This window comes from Camelina sativa, chromosome 16 (genome assembly GCF_030686135.1).
Source record: "Camelina sativa cultivar CO46 ecotype springtype chromosome 16, ASM3068613v1".
Lineage (NCBI taxonomy): Eukaryota > Viridiplantae > Streptophyta > Magnoliopsida > Brassicales > Brassicaceae > Camelina > Camelina sativa.
Window position 1 is genome coordinate 8781255 of NC_141895.1, and position 21718 is coordinate 8802972.

A 21718-nucleotide genomic window follows, 5' to 3' on the forward strand; every position below is an offset into this window, starting at 1 on the left:
CTCAAAGCAATTCATGTTCCATAAATAGAATAGTTGTCAGACTTGAGAACAACAAAGGTTTGTGTCAAATATATTTTGAAAAGTCGAGGGTTTGGAAATCGAAGGAAAACGAGATGGTGTTTAGGGAAAGAAGATGAGAAAACAGTTCTCATTCGGTCTTTCCAATGTAGATCCCAATTCATAGATCGGTAATTAAAAAAAAAGGCTCTCGGCCCAAAAGAAACCCAATTTAATGCATCTCTTCATGATCCATTGGTATGGGAATATGTTTTACAGCCTTAGATCCAGATGGATAATTACACGCAACAAAAAAAATGTCGTAAGTAATTAAAGCTTAGCTTCCCAAATTTGCAACAACCATCTCACTATTAAAAGCTAACATTGATAAGTTTATAATGTAAATATCAATAACTCTCACAAATTAATAATTTAAACACTTTTGGTCAATTAATTTTATACAAGTTAATTTATTTTACAACATTTTTACTAACAATATATACATAGAAAAATTTAACTAAATAACACGTAAACATTTCCATATGCTCCAGCGGACATATTCATCCTTTCTCCGTGCTGTAGCGGCTTTAACTGATAATTACTTTATATAAATCATTTTTTTAATTACCAAAATTAATTACTAACACAAATTATAATGTCTTTAATTTCAAATATTAAGAAAATTTACTCATTATTTGTATTCTTATTTTATTTCATCCAAATTTATGATAATATTAAATTTTTCTCTAATCTAATTTAGTTTATTTTTTCAAAACGCATCATACCATTTATTTTTCTTTCTACTATTTTATCCAAATTCATTGTATAAATATATAATCCACTATAATATATATATATATATATATATATATATATAATCGATTGCACTATACTGAACTGAGAGTGTAACATATTCCAATTTGTTATAAACTAAATGACTCTATGAATATTCCTCTGCACTGTAGCGCGGTCCGTCCCTAGTTTTTTATTATAATTGGAGTCATATGACTCATATGAGAAGAAATACTCATCACCGTTACCATAGTCGTGACCACGAAAATCAAAGTTTAAATCACGCACTTTTATAGTTTTTTTTAAATTGCGCACTTTTATAGTTTGATCGTCTTTATTGAGATTGATGACGCTTATCAAGTAAGTTTGATAATCAGTACGTAACATGAATTTTGGTCGGGCGACGACTTTGTTGGCAAATATCTTATCGTTGAAAAGAGTGTACCATTTTTTGCAAACGGTTCTGAAGCGAACGAGAAATTGAAGTGGAACTCGAACGAGTATCTGTTGGAAGTTGTCTCTGCGCCATTAGGGTTTTTTTTTTCTTCTTAACGAATGTATTAAGGAAGGGAAGAAGATTAATATAAAGTATTCATTTTTCTTCTAAACCACCGATCTTACGAATTTATCGAGGGTCGATATGAAAAGGAAAATTATTGGTTTAACCTTTCTCATTCACCTCCTCTAAATTCACCAATCAAAATATAACAAAACGCCATGTCATATCATATTTATAAAATAAATCAAAATTAAAAAAAAAAAAACAAATTAAGGAAACAAATTATGTATAGGTTTTTATTAAGGAAAATATATCGGTTTAGGTTTATAAAAGAGAATTAGGATTTAAATTTTACAACTAAACAAAATTATATGTCGGTTTGGGTTTACAAAAGAGTGGTTAGAGTTTAGATTTTATAATGAAACAAAATTATATGTCGGTTTAGATTTACAAAATAGTGGTTAGGGTTAAGATTTTATAATTAAACGAAATTATATGTCGGTTTGGGTTTACAGAAGAATGGTTAGGGTTTAGATTTTATAATTAAACGGAATTATATGTCGGTTTGAGTTTACAAAAGAATGGTTATGGTTTAGATTTTATAATTCAACGAAATTATATGTCGGTTTGGGTTTACAAAAGAATGGTTAGGGTTTAGATTTTATAATTAAAAACTACAATATTATGTTTAGAGTTAATAATTTTAAAATTAATTGATATACAGAATTTGTTTCTTTAATTAAAAATTTATTTCCATAATTGAGAGGGGGTGAATAAGAGAGGGGTGAACCCAAGAATTGTCCATATGAAAATCAGTAAGATCTAATTTAGGATAATTTTAGAAGAATATTAATATGATTAAATGTTAATATTTTAGTTTCTGAAATTTAGCAATATTACTGACATTTATGTGTAGGAGATTTAAATTGATCTCTTCTTTATATCAATAAGATATAATTTAGGATAATTTTAGAAGAATATTAATAAATGATTAAATGTTAATATTTAAGTTTCTGAAATTTAGCAATATTACTGACATTCATGTGTAGGAGATTTAAATTGATCTCTTATTTATTTTTTATTTTTTGTCAACCAGGGTCACAACTGGCCGGTCCATTAGCCAAATCTTATACATTCGTAAAGAACGAGACTCGATCACGTGTTTGATGGTGCCTTGTGCATTAAGGACTTACCATTGATCACTACACTAAGGTCACTTCACTTGATCTCTTCTTTATATAAAGACAAATTTGAATCTTAGGACATTTTTATTTATATATAATGGATATTCTTTAGGACTAAAAGAACAAAGTTGGTTTTGTTTCAATCCATAACTTAATATATCAGGGTGCAAATCAGAAATAACTGAAAATACAGTTGCTTTTCTGTCAATTCAATGAGACATAAATATATAAGGCCCAATAAGCCCATGTATACAAAAAGCCTTTTAAAATTAGTTTCATCACTCTCTCCCATTTTTAGGGTTTCACCAGAAACAGAGGTGAGAGAGGAGTAAAAAATGCCGGCGGGACACGGAGTGAGGGCGAGAACTAGGGATCTCTTCGCGAGACCGTTCAGGAAGAAGGGTTATATCCCACTCTCCACTTACCTCAGAACCTTCAAGGTCGGTGATTACGTAGATGTCAAGGTTAATGGAGCCATCCACAAGGGTATGCCTCACAAGTTCTACCATGGTCGTACTGGTCGTATCTGGAACGTTACCAAGCGTGCCGTTGGTGTTGAAGTCAACAAACAGGTTTGTGATTTGTTGATTTATAATGATCTGTGTGTGTTTATATTGTGATTCATGGCTTGTTGAAACTTGAGAGTTAGTGTTGATTGATTGTGATTCTTTGGTATCTGTTTCAGTTCTGAAATGTAAGTTTTTGTTTTGGTTTAGAGGACTCATGTTTTGGTATTTGACTTGAGATTTTGCCTTGTCTTAGTATCTGTTTTGGAGCTAACTTAGAGCTTGGCTTATGTATTATATGGTGTGAGTTTTGCAATTTGGAGAATTGAATTGGAGTGTGACCGAATCAGATTTGTTGATTTTGACTTGAGATTATGTGTTTGGGGTTTGGTTTATAGATTGGGAACCGAATCATAAGGAAGAGGATACATGTTCGTGTGGAGCACGTGCAGCAATCAAGGTGTGCTGAGGAGTTCAAACTGAGGAAGAAGCAGAACGATGAGCTTAAGGCTGCAGCTAAAGCCAGAGGTGAGACAATCAGCACCAAGAGACAGCCTAAAGGTCCTAAACCGGGTTTCATGGTTGAAGGTATGACATTGGAGACTGTTACTCCCATCCCTTACGATGTTGTCAACGATCTCAAGGGTGGTTATTAAGTTTCTATCTACTCAGAATTTTTGCACTTGCTTTGTTATCTTATTTTTTTGCACTTGCTTTGTTATCTTATTGATATGCTTTTGTATCAAAACAAGATTGATTTCTATATGGTATGACAGTGCAGTTCAGATTTTGTTAGGAGAGATTGGTTTACATTACCATTTTTGGTTATTGCATTCTTTTTTGTTTGTTCCTCGTCTATGAAATTGGTAGTACGAGACATTTTGATACTGGTTGTAGTCTTGTGTTCCACATTTTCCCATGTACACCAACCATTGTCTCGATGTTGGATAGATATTAATCACACCTTGGTAACATACAAACCTAGAATTCACGTAGGAAATACAGTTTTGATATCTTATTATATACTCGACTCAGAAAAATGGTTCTAGTTCATAAGGTATTGCTTCAATCTCCACTATAAAAGACATCTTTTTTGTTTTCTTCACCAATGATCTAGATAAGATAGCTTTCATCACTAGAGTCTTAAGAAAGAAACCATCTGCAAAATAAAGCAGCCATTGGTAGTGTAACTGTGAATTAGTTTGAACCTCCCTAAAAAATAGAGTGGAAGATTAAGCCAATGTCATAGTTTATCACCCATTTCCCTCGTAAAAATCAATTGCAATGCAATAACAGACTTGAGCTGAACATCAATTATCCAACGGATATCAACATTTTCAGATTATACCAAAAGACTAATGCAGAACCTCGGAACTCGATGGTTCACTTCAAACTGATCAAGATAGAAGGGTCAAATTTTCATTGCAATGTTATTGATATAGATGGAAAAGAACAGAGATGACACACATACTTGGATAAAAACTCACCTGAAGTTTTACTAATAAATATTTTTGTATAATCTTTTATCCAAAGATAGAATTCAGAGAAATGTTTATTCCTTCTTTTGTTTCCAATTGAACTACATCAAGCAATTGAAGCAAATTTGAATTATTTCCATTAGCAATTGAAGCCACACAGAAAAACAAAAGAGACAAAATCGAAACAAAAGCTTTTCTCAAACAGACGTATCAGTTGGGCTCGAAATAGCCACAACAGAGCCAGCCTGACTAGCAAGAATAACCATGGCTGGTGAGGCACACCTGTCAGCAGTCTTCATTTAGTAAGCCGAGCACTGCACCAATTAGCTCAACCGCTGAGCCAAACCATAACCATGGCAGAGCCAATGGAATGTGATATGTTTTCACTTTCTTCACACGATCATCTTCTCTTCCTTCATCAGATTGAACAGTCTCAGTGAGTAAGCCGAGTACTGCACCAATCAGCTCAAATGCCGAGCCAAAACCATGACAAAAGCGGAGTTAGTGGAACGTTAAATGCTTTCACATTTTCCACACAATTGCCATCGAAGATGTTCCACCAGTTTGATTTCAAGAATCGTTAAGTAAGGCTATCGTTTGATTCCTGAATCCGATACATAGGAGGAGAAGACAAGCTATTGAACAAGGAACTGTCGAAACATGTGGTAATCTCTTTCAATCTTAGCAATTGGTGCCACAATAACAGGGATCAATCAATGTTAGCAATCTTTCAATGTTATAAATTGGTGCCACAAAAACAGAGAGAGCAATGGTAACAAATCCCTTTGTAAAGTCATTAAGTTAAGAGATCTTTCCATCGTTAATAAAAAAAAAATCACATATTTATATAAAAAAAGGTTATACTCTCGAATATACAATTTAACCTATATAGATTGTTTTGTTTAGGGTTTGACTGGTCGCTTTTTAGGGTTTAACTAGATTTCCACAAACCCTAGCTTTTCTTATTCAGTCACATATTTATCCTTGTTCACCAAGTAACTCTGTTTCTTCTTTCTTTTTTTGATTTGAGTCAAAAGATTCGTAAAAGATGGCAGCGTCAAAGATAAAAACCCTGAGCAACCTCTTCCGTTTCGCTTACAAATGTCGGCAAAACTCCGCCTTAAACGTCACCACAGCCGGGACAAACCACGTCAGATATACTGTAAGAACGTCTGATGAAAAATAAAAATAAAAATGTAAGAAAAAAAATTCTACATTGTTTTTAAAAAATAATATGCAAAGTCCTTATATATTATTTACAATGAAATAAAGAAATTGGTGAGTCTATTTTAATTATTGAAAAACGATGCTCTATCTAACGTACTTGAACCACGTTTATATATCAGAACTTCTTGGTTTTGCTCCTCTTGAGTCTTCTTGACCTCTTACATGTGAGGAATTGATATGACCATTTCCAAGACTTTTCTTCTCACTTTCAGGAAAAAACTGATACATCTTTTTTCTTTTCTTATTCTGGAGGAAATTGATACAATGATACTCTGCTGTGGCCTTGTGTCGAATTTCATCTAGAACTCTCTCAAGCTCTTTAACAATTTCCTTGATAAAATCGGCTTCCGAACTGCAAAAAAATTGTGAAGGTCTTTTCTTTTACGAAAGGAAGCATGAAAGCAAAATAAAAAGCTTATCCATAGTCTTTAAGATCCACACATCTTTAAGATTATCTCTATCGCAAAAAAATTAGAATAAAAGACCCTAATTATAAGTCCCTTGCATTATTTTCCCCACACATGATTCGTTCTTTAAAAAAAAAAATAGTAGTATGTAAATGTGACATAAAAAGACAAAAGTGTTAAGATGCATGATAAAAATGAAAGATAAAATTCATATGAAAGTCACCATTATTTTAAGCGTTGTCATAAAACCAATTTACAAGAAAAAAAAAAAAAAAAAAATTGGACTAAAATCAATTGAAATGAAAATCTACCCTTTTAAGACCAAGTCGCTATAGGATCGTTATCCCAGTTATGTGAACCACCTTTGTGGCGCTTACTCGCTAAAGTCTATTTTTAAACAAAATTGGAATCTGTACTAAATAAAAATAGAAGCTATATAAATAAGTTACTAAAGTTGTCCACATAGAATTTAAAACATCCAATAGAAATTCGACATGTCATTAATTAACATTTTTAAAAATCTACAGAATTTTGTATATTCAGATATTTTAACTTTTAAACGACCAATCAAAATTAGAGATCTCAATCTTTAATATTTTGATATTATGTAAAATTTTTATATTAAAATACTTATAAATAAGTGTATGTACAACGTCCCACATCGGCTAGAAAAGTTTTAGACAATAGATGAGAACATTATAAATAAGATTAATATGCTTCCAACTACTAATGAACAAGAAACTTGATTTAACAAGCATCCAAATTTAAAGATTTAAAAATTTAAAAAGTTTTAAATATTAAAATTACAAACTTTTAAAAGGTTCAAAAATATTATAGTTTTAAATATTACAATTATAAACTTCTAAAAGGTTCAAAACTATTATAAATACTAAAACTCTATATAATATTTTAAAATATTATAAATACCTCCTTAGAAAGTTTAAAATATTATAAAAATTTCAATGTGTATGGATCTATAACCGAGTAAGTATACAAGTGAAAGAATAATTGAGTTCATGTGTTGATTATGCTGATCCATGAATTGCACAAATTTTACGAAAAAGAGGCAATAATTTTGGTTTTGGAGTTTGATGGGTTACCAAGTTTTGTGGTAGTTTAAAAAAAAATTGAAATGATTATTCAGTGGAATAATGTGAAATAGCTGAGGTGGAAGAGGAATAAGAAGAGTGTAATGAATAATCGGACGAGAAAAATAATGATGACAATTATCATGAAAATTTGAGAATGAAAATGACGAGAAGAAATATGAAGGATAAGAAAACAGTGGAATAATACACAAAGACATAGATGATGGTGGTCAATTAAATATGAGAAAATGTGATTAATTCATTATTCTAAAAATGTTTCGTTTGTCCCGTGGTCAAATGATTTAGTATATGCAACATCACCAGTTCAAAGGTTCAGTTCGCCTAACCCAAACGTCCAGTTCAATCTGATTCTTTTGATCAGATTTTATTTTTTTTAACACAAGTGATTTTAAGATTTTTTTTGCCTTAATAGTAATTTCAATTTTTCTACAAGATAATATGTCATAATTGTCATCAATATAAAATTTATCAAATTAACCCACTCATAGCGGGGTTCAAAACCTAGTACAAAAGAAAAGAGTGCACAAGGAAACAAATGGGCTAAAACATGTATTTTTACTTTGACACCATCCAAATTCAAATCCCCATGATATATATATTGTTGTACCAAAGAAAAAGAAAAGAAGATAAGCAGTGTATTTTTGCATGTGATTTAAACCAATAGCATAATACCATGTAAAATTATGTGTGTTGTTTTCTGGTATATAAAGTATCAATTGTTTAAAAGATGTACATAATTTTATATATTCTTTTAAAAACACCAAATGTGATAAATGAACCAATTAACTTTTTTTTTGTCATCTGACAGAAAAAAAAGAAGATAAAGCCGGTCAATCAATTAACTTATATACTATACCTACATATTTTTATTGTGTTGTTTTTGCAAATCAATACAATAAAACCTGCATGTTTTTCACCAGAGCATGACACCTCAGTTTTTGTATTGAAGCAGAGACTGACACATCATTTAAAATGAATATCCAATCAAATTAAAACAATTAATACAACTAAGCACAATATTAGCCAATTAAATTTATGGACGAAGGAACAAAAGTAATTCTTCTATTTGAGATGATGATAAACTCTGATTTGCCACCTATGCTTCTCGATCAACATCCGTTTAACTTCAATCTTCCTCTGATCTCTTCACCTCATCCGATACACTCTGGTGTTCCGTAACCACATCTCATAAGTCGGTGACTCCCCAAGATTCCAATCTTAAAAGGAAATCCTCGAGGTTTGATTTATCTCTTAATTTAAACCTAGAGGTACATTAACCAGACCGTAAAGCTATTTAATTCCCTTTTAAATAGTGTTTGAGTTCCATTTATATTTTCTAATCTTACTTACCTAGAAGAATTACCCAAGTAAAGTGCGACATAAGAGTTCTAATCCACACGGTGGTACTCTTCAATAAGGTGTTTGGATCACCAAAACAGAAAATCAACAAGTTTGTTATCTCCTTCTACTAAGTTCATCAGCCCTAAACGGGTATTTGTAATTCCTGCAACTATATTTTGTGTAAACGGTATAATGCTATTTACATGTTTGATTTTTGGTTCACAAAAAAATTGTTAACACAATAGCATTTTATCGTCAAAGCACCCTTTTAGCATTATTAGATGAATTTCATTGCTCATATACATGTGGTTATGTTCAGTAACAACCGCAATGTGACTGTAGGATCTTACGATTATTTAATTTCATATATGTATTGAAACTCATAGCGAGATAGGTAGAAATAGAGAAAAAAAAATTTCACTAAAAACTGAACGATGATTACGATCTTGTAGCTTACTACTCCGGCTGCAGCTTCTCTCTACCTTTGGCAAGCTTCACAATTATTTTATCAAAATCTTAGATTTAATGGCATATCAACTACTTCCAGGTTTGACTCCACCTAATTTTCCATGTTTGTGAACTCTTTTAATATTTTTGTTATTTGGTGAGTTTTAGATGTTTGGGTTAGTTGGTTTTATGATTTTTTTTCTCTTTTGATCATCTAAGTTTCTTATTTTTTAAATAGGTGTAGTCATTTTTTAGTTAAGAAAGGTTGACGTGAACATCTAATAAACACCAACTTCTGTAAGCTAGGCAGCTAAGTTTTGCAATTTTTTTTGTTGAGAAAGCATCAAAGTAGGTGAAACTGCTACTAATAAAGAGTTTAAACACCAGAGCCAATAGAGGAACATGTTGCAACACAACCAAAAAAAAGAGTACCAATGGTCCATGACTTCTGTTTTGGCATTCCTTCTGTTGGGAAAGATTTGGTTTGCTTGGATTCCCTTCATGGTGTCTAGAATTTCTCTCATGGCATTTCTTATGGTAATGTTTTGTGACACTTAAACTTAGTTTCTTATTTTAGAAGTTTTTAGTTGCTTGCTAAAGTGGCAGCTACCACCCTCCAAACAAACTAAAATACAACATGGAGGAAAGGATCCAACATTTGTTGCATGGGATTGATTCTTAGAAACCATATGGGTGCGGTTAAGTAGTATGGACCTAAGGCTTTTCCAAAGCTAAGATATATCTTGGATATGCATATATTGACAACCTAAGTTCAAAGAGGCATGTTTGAAAGTGATTCAAGATGTTTGGTTCAAGCCGTTGGTTCTCCTAAGCATGGCCAAGACTTCAAAGCTTTATAAAGAATATCTTGTGGAGAAGGAGACAATGACTTAAACTAAACACTTTATTCCAAGGTCGTCAAGCTAGCTAATCAACGTCTACGAATAATTTTTACAAAGGCAAATCTTATCCCGGTTTATCATGTTGTATTGGAAAATTGAACTAAATTGGATGGCTTCAATTATTGAGCTTGATTGACAAAAATATTGTACTTGATAGTAATATATAATGAGTAAGTTGAGTTATAATAAAAAAATCATATTTATATACAATATCATCCAATTTATATATCATTAAAGCCATTTTTAATGTTTATTTACTTATTTTTTTTGAAAATCATTTATGTGGACTCACCTACCAATGTGTAACAAAAATTATTATATTATATTAATATATATTAATCATATAAAAATCAATTTTTATGTAACAACCCGTCTCGTGGATCCCATTAGCCTCACTGCTAGTTTGTCCCCATAGGCCCAAAGCTGGCCCTGCATGACATCGATCCTAACCCCTCACCGTGGCAAATGGAACTACTCATCCAAATCCACAGTAGGTTATTGGTGCACCAGGCGTTCCTCGAACCCTGGTCCTCACCCTTTATCAACTTTCCCATAGGACAAGTTGCCACCAATTGAAACTGAAATGATCTAACCCGTTTTTTTTTTAAATAATAAATAATAAATATAATATAATAATAAACTACAACTAGTGGTCTCATACCCACTAGCCACCTAGCCACAATCACAATCAACAGCGGAAATACCAATATCAATATCCAATAAATAACCAGTAATAATTAAATAACCAACATTAATTCCAAATCATAAACTAATGATCCAAACAACATAAACCAGAGAACCATCAATCCTAAACAACATTCTAGGAGTCAACGCCAGCAACCTAACATAAGCTAGACAACCAAGCGAACCACTTGAACATCCTCCTCTTCATTGCCTTGATTCCACGATCACACTTTGCCTTTACCTGCACCACAAACACATATTGCAATGCTTGAGTATTTAATAAACACTCAGTAAGGCAATCCTCCCATCTACTGGGCTATACACACAAGCAATAGAGTCATCTCTAACCATCAAACAACTATCAACAATCAACCAATCACAAACCAGGACTCAGCATCGACCGACACCAGTTGGAGGTTGCGTCGACCGACGCAAGATCTGCATCGACCGATGAAAGGTTAACTTGCATCGACCGATGCTCCCATTGCATCGACCGATGCTCCCATTGCATCGACCGATGCTCCCATTGCATCGACCGACGCATGCTCGACATAGCACGAAAACCCTAGAATTTACGCGCTGTCCTCGCATCTGCATCGGCCGACGCAGAGTGTGCATCGACCGATGCAATGCCGAGCTTCGTTTTCCCCCAAAGCTTCTCGCCGGATTTTTGTTCCTGTAACCACAAAACACAATCCCAAGCCACAAGAAAGCTTCTAATCGTCCCAAATACCAATCTAACAAGCCTAACAACACAAAAAAGGCAAATTAGAGATTTCTCAACCTTAGATAAGCCATGGTCATGCACTTACCTTTGTCAAGACGAAACTGAACCTCAAACAAGCAAAACAACGCTCCTAGGAAGCTCCTACAAAGATCCCAGCTACAGATCTCTACAGGAACAGCCTCAAATCTCTAGAAAACACCAAGAACACTTAGGGAACTTTTCTCTCTTTTGTTTTCTCTCAAAAACAGCTAAACTCCCGAATGAGACAAAACCCTCGAGTTAAGGGTTTTCCTAACCCAAAACGCAGCGTTTAGCTTAAGTTAAAACGCAGAGAACTGAACCTGTATCGACCGGTGCACCTTCTGCATCGACCGATGCAATCCCCAAACCGGGATTTCGGTTCACGGATGTTACAATTCTCCCCCACCAATTTAGATTTGTCCTCGAATCTCAAACAAAACATCAGTCAAGGACTCCCGTGCAACCGTCTCCATGGAAAGCACTGCTCCGAACGATCTACGAAAGATCACCTCTAGGCGATAGACTCACGCTCCCGGCATTATTTGCTCTCGACTTTTGGAATCTCCTTTTTACTCACAGGTCTAAACCTTGAGTTTTAATTGGCTCCTGATCAGACCGAAGCCTGCATGCCATAATATTGGCTCCTCATCGGGCCTAAGCCCGTATTTCATAATATATATAAGGAAATCCAATACTCGTCTCTTGGGTTGCCACCCTACAGCGCGCTCCCAGATCGTCATCCAAAGTCGATATACCAGCCATACTCCCAAGCCACAAAGTCTTAGAATATGACGGTACTAGGAGAACCTAAGTTCCCCAAGAGTCGCGAGCAAACAATTCTGAACACGTCTTAGTCCTATCCCTATCCAGATTTCCTTTCCGTGGCTCACGTAAGACAACGCGATGCCCTACCAAAAACATATCCCCTCACTGGGATACCTTATGACCACACAAGGATCATCCCACTGCCCAACGGGCCGCCACAAAGACCAAACACATGTCCTAAATAGGACCGCCACCAAGGCCAAACAAATGTCCTAAACTGGACCGCTACCAAGGCCAAACAAATGTCCTAAAAAGGACCGCCACCAAGGCCAAACAAATGTCCTAAATACCAATCTAACATGCCTAACAACACAAAGCAGGCAAATTAGAGATTTCTCCAGCTTAGATAAGCCATGGTCATGCACTTACCTTTGTCAAGACGAAACTGAACCTCAGACAAGCAAAACAACGCTCCTAGGAAGCTCCTACAACGATCCCAGCTACAGATCTCTACAGGAACAGCCTCAAATCTCTAGAAAAGACCAAGAACACTTAGGGAACTTTCCTCTCTTTTGTTTTCTCTCAAAAACAGTTAAACTCCCGAATGAGACAAAACCCTCGAGTTAAGGGTTTTCCTAACCCAAAACGCAGCGTTTAGCTTAAGTTAAAACGCAGAGAACTGAACCTGTATCGACCGGTGCACCTTCTGCATCGACCGATGCAATCCCCAAACCGGGATTTCGGTTCACGGATGTTACAATTCTCCCCCACCAATTTAGATTTGTCCTCGAATATCAAATAAAACATCAGTCAAGGACTCCCGTGCAACCGTCCCCACGGAAAGCACTGCTCCGACCGATCTACGAAAGATCATCTCTAGGCGATAGACTCACGCTCCCGACATTATTTGCTCTCGACTTTTGGAATCTCCTTTTTACTCACAGGTCTAAACCTTAAGTTTTAATTGGCTCCTCATCAGACCGAAGCCTGCATGCCATAATATTGGCTCCTCATCGGGCCTAAGCCCGCATTTCATAATGTATATAAGGAAATCCAATACTCGTCTCTTGGGTTGCCACCCTACAGCGCCCCCCCAGATCGTCATCCGAAGTCGATATACCAGCCATACTCCCAAGCCACAAAGTCTTAGAATATGACGGTACTAGGAGAACCTAAGTTCCCCAAGAGTCGCGAGCAAACAATTCTGAACACCTCTTAGTCCTATCCCTATCCAGATTTCCTTTCCGTAGCTCACGTAAGACAACACGATGCCCTACCAACCACATATCCCCTCACTGGGATACCTTATGACCACACAAGGATCATCCCACTGCCCAACGGGCCGCCACAAAGGCCAAACACATGTCCTAAACAGGACCGCCACCAGGGCCAAACAAATGTCCTAAACTGGACCGCCACCAAGGCCAAACAAATGTCCTAAAAAGGACCGCCACCAAGGCCAAACAAATGTCCTAAAAAGGACAGCCACCAAGGCCACTCAAATGTCCTAAAAAGGACCTCCACCAAGGCCAAACAAATGTCCTAAAAACGACCGCCACCAATGAAACTCGTCCCGAAGGACCGTCACGAAGACCATCTGTCCCGAAAGACCGCCTCAACATGCACTCTAGCTAAACAGCCCGTCACAAAGGCCACACTCTGGCTACACAGCCCGCCACAAAGGCCACACTCTGGTTAAACAGCCCGCCACAAAGGCCACACAATGGGCTAAAAAACCCGCCACAAAAGCCACACAATGGCTAAACAGCCCGCCATAAAGGCCACACAATGGCTAAACAGTCCGCCACAAAGGCCACACAATGGCTAAACAGCCCGCCACAAAGGCCACACAAGCCCTCTCCAAGGCTATCCGCCACAAAAATGGACCAATTCTGGAAACTTTCCATTTTTAGCACTTTCCACTTCTGGAAACTTTCCACTTATAGAAACTTCTAAAACATGAACCTTTCCTCCAACACACTGCCTCGCGGAAACTTTATACCCTAAACACCACCTCATCTTGTTACTTAGTCGCACAACCAACAACCCCAAGCGACCAGGTAAACAAGAGAGATGGGCTGGAATACTCCATTCCTGCTCCAGCCACGGATTACAGATGGGACCAGGCTAGGCAAGCTCAAGTCGTGGCTTGCTTCTCATACCACTTCTTGAACCTTGCATTGATCCTCGCCTGAAGCTCCCAAGTCTGCTTTTCCACACCATCACAGTCCCAAAGGACTCTCATCAAAGGAATCTTCTTCTTCCGAAGTTCCTTGATCCTCCTCTCGAGAACCCTCACTGGTCTCGCCTCCAAAGTCATGTTAGGCTGAAGATCCTCAAGAATCTTAGCCAACAACTGATCATCCTTGCGGAGACACTTCCGCAACATAGACACATGGAAAACCTTATGGAATGCACGCATAACCTCAAGTAACTCCAGTTTATATGCTACTGGTCCAACTCGCTCAATCACTCTGAACGGAGCCATATACCTCGAACTCAACTTAGTCTCAGTCAATGACCTGTTCGGACCCCGCAACATGGCTATCTTGAGGTACACTCTATCTCCAACCTGAAACTCAGTATCTCTCCTCCTCCTATCGGCATAACTCCTCTGCCGATCCTGAGCTTCCTTCATGTTCAGCTTGAGAACCTGAATCTTCTCCGAAGTCTCCTGAACAAAATCTGCCCCGTACATGCTCCTCTCCCCCACCTGAGTCCAGCATAACGGTGTACGACATGGCCTCCCATACAAAGCCTCATAAGGAGCAATGCCAATACTCGCCTGGTAACTGTTGTTGTAAGCAAACTCTACCAAGCTCAAATGATCTGCCCAATGGCCACCCCAATCCAGCAAACACATCCTCAGCAAATTCTCCAACGTCTGGATCGTCCTCTCTGACTGTCCATCTGTCTGGGGATGATAAGTTGTACTCATATGCACCTGAGGGCCCATCTCTGCCTGAAATGCCCTCCAGAACACCGAAGTGAACTTGGAATCCCTATCAGACACAATACTCGCTAGCACCCCATGCAACCTGACTATCTCCTTCACATACTTCTTAGCCAAGACCGCTGCTCCATCAGTCTTCTTAATGGCCAGAAAATGTGCCGACTTAGTCAATCGGTCCACAATGACCCAAATAGCATCAAACGTCCTGGACACTAGCAAACCAACCACGAAGTCCATAGTAATCATATCCCACTTCCACTCTGGAATGGGAAGACTCTTCAGGAAACCACCTGGTACCTGATGTTCAGCCTTCACTAGCTGACACACATCGCACCTCACAACCCAACTAGCCACGTCCTTCTTCATCCCAACCCAGTGATAGTACCTCTTGAGATCTAGGTACATCTTAGTCGCTCCTAGATGAATAGAAAACATGCTAGCATGAGCCTCTCTCAGAATCTCCTGCCTCAACTCCTCATCCTTGGGCACACAAATCCGCCCATGCACCAGAATAGTACCATCAACCGAAACATGATACTCTGAGTCAACATCCTTTGAGGCATTCACCAGCCCCAAATCCGACTCCTGAGCCAACCGCACTCTACTCAACAAATCTGCTCTATCAGCTACAACCAAACCCAACGGCTCTTGAGAAACCGCACACAAGCTCAACGCACTGATCACCCCTACCAGAGACTCCATATCCTGCTCCTGAGCCGAAGCCGCCCGCTTCCGATTCAAAGCATTTGCAACCAAGTTAGCCTTACCAGGATGATAGGCTATCTCCAGATCATAATCTGCCACCAGCTCGTTCCACCGCCTCTGCCTCAAGTTCAGCTCAGGCTGAGTGAATATATACTTCACGCTCTTGTGATCTGTAAACACATGTACTTTAACACCATAAAGATAAGATCTCCAAATCTTCAGGGCAAAAACTACAGCACCCATCTCCAGGTCATGAGTAGGATAGTTGTCCTCATACTTCCGCAACTGCCGCGAAGCATAGGCAATCACCTTCCCATGCTGCATCAACAAACATCCCAAACTCATTCTAGATGCATCTGTATAAACCACATAGGGTTCTCCCTGCTCAGGCAAAGCCAACACCGGAGCAGTAGTCAACATCTCCTTCAGGCTTGCAAAGCCCTCCTCACACTCCTGTGACTAGACAAAAGGAACATCCTTCCCCGTCAACTTAGTCATAGGATGTGCTCTGCTGGCAAATCCCTGCCCGAATCTCCTGTAATACCCTGCCAACCCGAAAAAACTCCTGATCTCCATGGCATTCTGCGGTTTAGGCCAATCCCTGATAGCCTGAATCTTCTCCGGATCTACAGAAACCCCATCTGCAGACACAATATGACCCAAAAAGCCCATCTCACGCTGCCAGAAACTACACTTGCTCAGCTTAGCAAACAACTTCTACCCCCGCAGCTTCTCCAGAACTTCCCTCAAATGCACTGCATGCTCTTCAGGACTCTTAGAATAAACCAGGATCTCGTCGATGAAAATGATGACAGACACATCCAGAAACTCCTGGAACACGCTGTTCATCAATCTCATAAACGCATCTGGTGCGTTAGTCAACCCAAACAGCATCACTACAAACTTATAATGCCCATATCTCGTCCTGAAAGCGTTCTTCCTCACATCTGCCTCATCTATCGGGATCTGATGATAACCTGACGCCAGATCTATCTTGGAGAACCAAGTAACACCTCTCAACTGATCCAAAACCTCATCGATCCTCGGAAGAGGGTACTTGTTCTTCACAGTGACCCGGTTCAAACCCCTGTAATCCATACACAAGCGAAAACTTCTATCCTTCTTCTTAACGAATAACACCTGCGCTCCCCACAGTGATACACTAGGACGGATGAATCCCTTGCTCAACAAATCCTCTAGCTGTTTCTCCAGTACTGCCATCTCTACTGGAGCCATCCTGTAAGGAGCCTTGGATAACGGTGTTGTCCCTGGTTCCAATTCAATCGTAAAAGGATCAGACCGAGAAGGTGGTAATCCCTGCAATGACTGGAACACATCCTCAAACTCCTCCACAACCTGAATACCGCTAACCGTAGACTTCCCCACTGACTCTAGCATAGATATAGTAACCAAATAAGCCTCACGGCCCTTCTCGATCATCTTTCCAGCCTGAATGGCCGAGATAACGAGACTCCCTGAAGTCGGTCTAATCCCCTGATAAACCAACTTCCCTCCTGAGCGCTCAAACTCCACTCTACCCCGATAACAATCCAGATGAACCATATGCCGATGCAACCAGTCAATCCCAAAGATAACATCATAAAGCTCCACTAGGCTGATAAGCAAATCCGCAGGTCGGGACTCTCCCACGATCTGAATATCAATACCCCTCGCTCGACAATTGACCCTCAGAAACTTGCCTCCAGCAACTCTGACAACTTTTGCATGCTCTCCGGGATCTCCTACGATACTCGCGCTCTCTGCACACTTCGGGGTAATGAAGCTATGAGTAACTCCAGAGTCAAACATAACATGGGACTTAAACCCTCCCACCAACAAGGTCCTACACAAACCTCATGTGTTAAGAACCTAACAGTTTATCACAGGACAACATAAAATCTGAACTTACTAAGAATTCACAAAGACAAAGTACCAGAAATTATACCTGTGATCGCTCCGGCATTGGTTCCACCAGTCTCTACAGTCGTGTAAACCCGTGGCGCCTGCTCAATCCGTGCCACCTACTGCCCTCCCGGCTTCACCTACTACAACGCTGCCACTGCTATTGGCTGCAACTTGGGACAATAGGGCTTGATGTGCCCTGGCTCCCTGCAATGATAGCACACACGATCTGCTGCCGTCTGAGCACTCCTCTTAGGACAACTAGCAACCTTGTGATCCTTGCCTCCACACCCAAAGCAACTCGGACCACCCGGCCTCTGTGTAGCCTCCCATCTCCTCTTGGTTCCCTGCGCAAGCTTGCCGCCCTTGCTAGAACCTCCCTAATGATGTGTCTTGCTAGGCTGGACTGCTGGGCTAGCCACCACTGACTGTGCCCGGATATCCTCCTCAATCCCTGCTGCAGTCTCAACCAGCTCCGCACGCGTAGCGTAACTCTGCCCTCTACAGTGAACCCTCAAGTCATCATGTAGGGCCCTCAAAAACCTCCTAATCTGAGCCTCCTCAGACTCCATATCTCGACCCCCATACCTCAGAAGTTGACTGAACTCCAAGTCAAGCTCCCGCACTGACCGAGTTACCTAAGCTAGCTGAAGGAACTGATCCTCCAACCTATCCAGTCATCTCCCTTTGCAATCTCCTGGCTGCCACAGAACTCCACCACAACTGAGCATCACAGTTCAAATGGTGGACCCCAATGTCCACCCAAAACTCCTCAGGATGTCTAAGAGTATGGAAGTTAGGTTCCACACTCGTCTTCCACGCCTACGAAACAGTAGGATCTGTACCTCCCGAAAACCGCTCGATACGAATACGACCCATCTCTGTCAGCATGCTGATATAACGAGAATGGACCCCCACATCCGCAACCACTGGCTGCCGCTCCTCCGCCACCACTGGTGGCACAACCTGAGCCTGAGTTGGTGCCACTGGCGGCAACCCGCAAGGTCGACCGCCAGGACTGCAGCCACTGGGACACCCGCTCCTGGGGCCCTAACATCACCAGCTACTGGAGCATCAACACCGCCCCCTCCGGTCACACTCACGGAATCCCCCTGGACAACATGCGACTCGTCGACACCCTCTGTTGTCACACTATGGTCCTCGGTCTCACTAACCACTGGGACTCTGCCACTACCACGACCACGTCTGCGTCCTCGACCACGACCAGGACCAGCGACAGCATCCTCTTTAACCATCTGCCCTACCATGAACAGAAGGCTAAGCTCCCGAATGAGACAAAACACTCGAGTTAAGGGTTTTCCTAACCCAAAACGCAGCCTTTAGTTTAAGTCAAAACACAGAGAACTGAACCTGCATCGACCGATGCACTTTCAGCATCGACCAATGCAATCCCCAAACCGGGATTTCGGTTCACGGATGTTACAATTCTCCCCCACCAATTTAGTTTCGTCTTCGAATCTCAAACAAAACATCAGTCAAGGACTCCCGTGCAACCATCTCCACGGCCCGCACTCCTCCGACCGATCTACGAAAGGTCACCTCTAGGCGATAGACTCACGCTCCAGGCATTATTTTCTCTCAACTTTTGGACTCTCCTTTTTACTCACAGTCCTAACCCTTGAGTTTTTATTGGCTCCTCATCAGACCGAAGCCTGCATGCCATAATATTGGCTCCTCATTGGGCTTAAGTCCACATGCCATAATGTATATAAGGGAGTCCAATACTCGTCTCTCGGGTTGCCACCCTACAGCGCGCCCCCGGATCGTCATTCGAAGTCGATATACCAGCCATACTCCCAAGCCACAAAGTCTTAGAATATGATAGTACTAGGAGAACCTAAGTTCCCCAAGAGTCGCGAGCAACCAATTCTGAACATGTTTGAGTCCTATCCCTATCCAGGTTTCCTTTATGTGGCTCGTGTAAGACAACACGATGCCCTACCAAGCACATATCCCCTCACAAGGATACCTTATGACGACACAAGGATCATCCCACTGCCCAAAGAGCCGCCACAAAGGCCAAACACATGTCCTAAACAGGACCACCACCAAGGCCAAACAAATGTCCTAAAAAGGACCGCCACCAAGGCCAAACAAATGTCCTAAAAAGGACCGCCACCAAGGCCAAACAAATGTCCTAAAAAGGACCACCACCAAGGCCACTCATCCCGAAAGACCGTCACGAAGACCAACTGTCCCGAAGAACCGCCTCAATAGGCACTCTGGTTATACAACCAGCCACAAAGGCCACACTCTGGCTAAACAGCCCGCCACAAAGGCCACACTCTAGCTAAACAGCCCAATTGGTGGCAACTTGTCCTGTGGGAAGGTTGATAAAGGGTGAGAACCAGAGTTCGAGGATTGCTTGGCGCACCAATAACCTACTGTGGATTTGGATGAGTAGTTCCATTTGCCACGGTGAGGGGTTAGGATTGATGCCCTGCAGGGCCAACTTTGGGCCTATGGGGGCAAGCTAGCAGTGAGGCTAGTGGAGTCCACGAGAAAGGTTGTTACAAGTAACTCTGGGGGACGGTTGAGCCCGGAGGATGTTCTGGAGGATGCATTTGTTGAGGCGAATGTACGACTGGAGTTCCCGGAGGGTGAGGATGGGGAACCAGTGGTGACGATAGGGTCTGAAGTGTTGAACAGGATGCATAGTCTATGGAAACAGTGATGCATAGTCTATGAAGGTATTAGGGAGAAATATCACAATACCGGTTCTGCTACGGAAGCTTCGGTAATATGGAAACCAAAAGGGGCCATGTATGTTATTGATCTACCACGCCAGTTCTTCATGGTCCGTTTTGAGCTAGAAGATGAATATTTGACAGCACTTACTGGTGGACCATGGCGTGCGTTTGGGAGTTATCTTATGGTCCTGGCATGGACGTCGGAGTTCGATACTCTAGTGGATGAGATCGTGACCACTCTGGGGTGGATCCGTTTGTCGAATATTCCGGTTAGCTTTTACCATAAGGCTCTCTTAATGATTATTGTGAAGGGGCTGGGGAAACCGGTTAAGGTGGATCTTACTACCCTAAACTTTGAGAGAGGACGCTTTGCTCGCATCTGTGTGGAAGTTAATTTGAAAAGACTGTTGAAGGGGACAATAATGATTAACGGAGAGCGGTATTTTGTGTCATATGAAGGGTTGAAAAATATTTGCTCTCTTTGTGGCATGTTTGGTCATGTTGTGCATAGCTGCCCTCGTAAAAGTGTGGTACAACCAGTGGAAAAGCCGCAACAGATTGTCGAAACAAGCTTGAGTACGTCGGGTGAGAATCGTGGAGATGAGGGTTTCACGCCGGTCCGGATGCAGAATAGACGGTCAACTCCACCGCCGGGGATGGTTACGTTTGCGGCTGGAGAAGCCAGGGGCAATTTGGTCAATGATTGGGGGAGGACCCAAATTAATGCAGATCCCGTGAATATCACGGTTGCTAACAAATTTGGAAGCTTGAGTGATTTACCAGTGATTTCGGGGGATATTGATCAGATGATCAAATTTGAAACACGACGTGGGGTGCAAGGAAAGCCTCAGACTGGTAATGGGCGGATGAACAAAGGATAAGGGCTTGCACGTGATGGGCCTAAGGAGAAGCGTAATGGGGGGCTTACCTCTAAGGCCTCTGATGGGCCTTATGCTAAGCCTTTATCTAATAGGCCCGTGAAAGGTTTGGTTTATGGTCCGACGAGGAGTGACAAAGGGATGTCGGAGTCAGGAAAACGTTTACGGGTTGAGAGAGATGGTATGGGTCGACCAGGCGGTTTCTTCGATGTGCAAGGACAGATCAATGGAAAGATGGTGACCTAATCGGTTTAGTCGGCTGCGGGTCAGACGACGATGGTGTTGGATGAGTCTGTTCAGCCTAAACCAACAGTGGATATTCCGGTTTGCTTGCCGGAGGAAGATGTGGGTAGAGAGAGGGCATAACGGGTTACCCCGGTAATTCGATACTCTTGTTATCAAGCTTTAATGGAGTGCATATTTTGGAATTGCCGGGGGGCAAACAAACCCAATTTTCAGAGGGCTATGCGATATATGCTGAAA

The 21718-nt window shown here is 40.4% G+C and overlaps 2 protein-coding genes and 1 long non-coding RNA gene across 3 annotated transcripts; 2 read left to right on the forward strand and 1 right to left on the reverse strand.

Moving 5' to 3' along the window:
* The first annotated feature begins 2721 nt into the window (after nt 1-2721).
* LOC104750239 (large ribosomal subunit protein eL21z/eL21y-like) lies at nt 2722-3776 on the forward strand. Its single transcript, XM_010472010.3, has 2 exons — nt 2722-3044; nt 3377-3776. The coding sequence occupies exons 1-2, from the start codon at nt 2808-2810 to the stop codon at nt 3632-3634; spliced, it is 495 nt and encodes a 164-aa protein (XP_010470312.1). The 5' UTR covers nt 2722-2807; the 3' UTR covers nt 3635-3776.
* Nucleotides 3777-5226: 1450 nt separating this feature from the next.
* LOC104750240 (uncharacterized) lies at nt 5227-6376 on the reverse strand. Its single transcript, XR_761569.3, has 2 exons — nt 5781-6376; nt 5227-5628 (listed from the first exon to the last, which is right to left on the reverse strand). It is a non-coding gene; the product is annotated as an uncharacterized LOC104750240 (long non-coding RNA).
* A 14052-nt stretch (nt 6377-20428) lies between these two features.
* On the forward strand, nt 20429-21238 carry LOC104753532 (uncharacterized). The gene has a single exon (XM_010475774.1). The coding sequence runs from the start codon at nt 20429-20431 to the stop codon at nt 21236-21238; it is 810 nt and encodes a 269-aa protein (XP_010474076.1).
* The last annotated feature ends 480 nt before the right edge of the window (nt 21239-21718 follow it).

Excerpts from the sequence above, each read along its gene's own strand:
- LOC104750239 (XM_010472010.3), top strand. The coding sequence starts at position 2,808 with ATGCCGGCGGGACACGGAGTGAGGGCGAGAACTAGGGATCTCTTCGCG. Across the intron at positions 3,045-3,376 it reads GTGTTGAAGTCAACAAACAG|ATTGGGAACCGAATCATAAG; the intron begins GTTTGTGATTTG and ends TTTGGTTTATAG.
- LOC104753532 (XM_010475774.1), top strand. The coding sequence starts at position 20,429 with ATGTATGTTATTGATCTACCACGCCAGTTCTTCATGGTCCGTTTTGAG.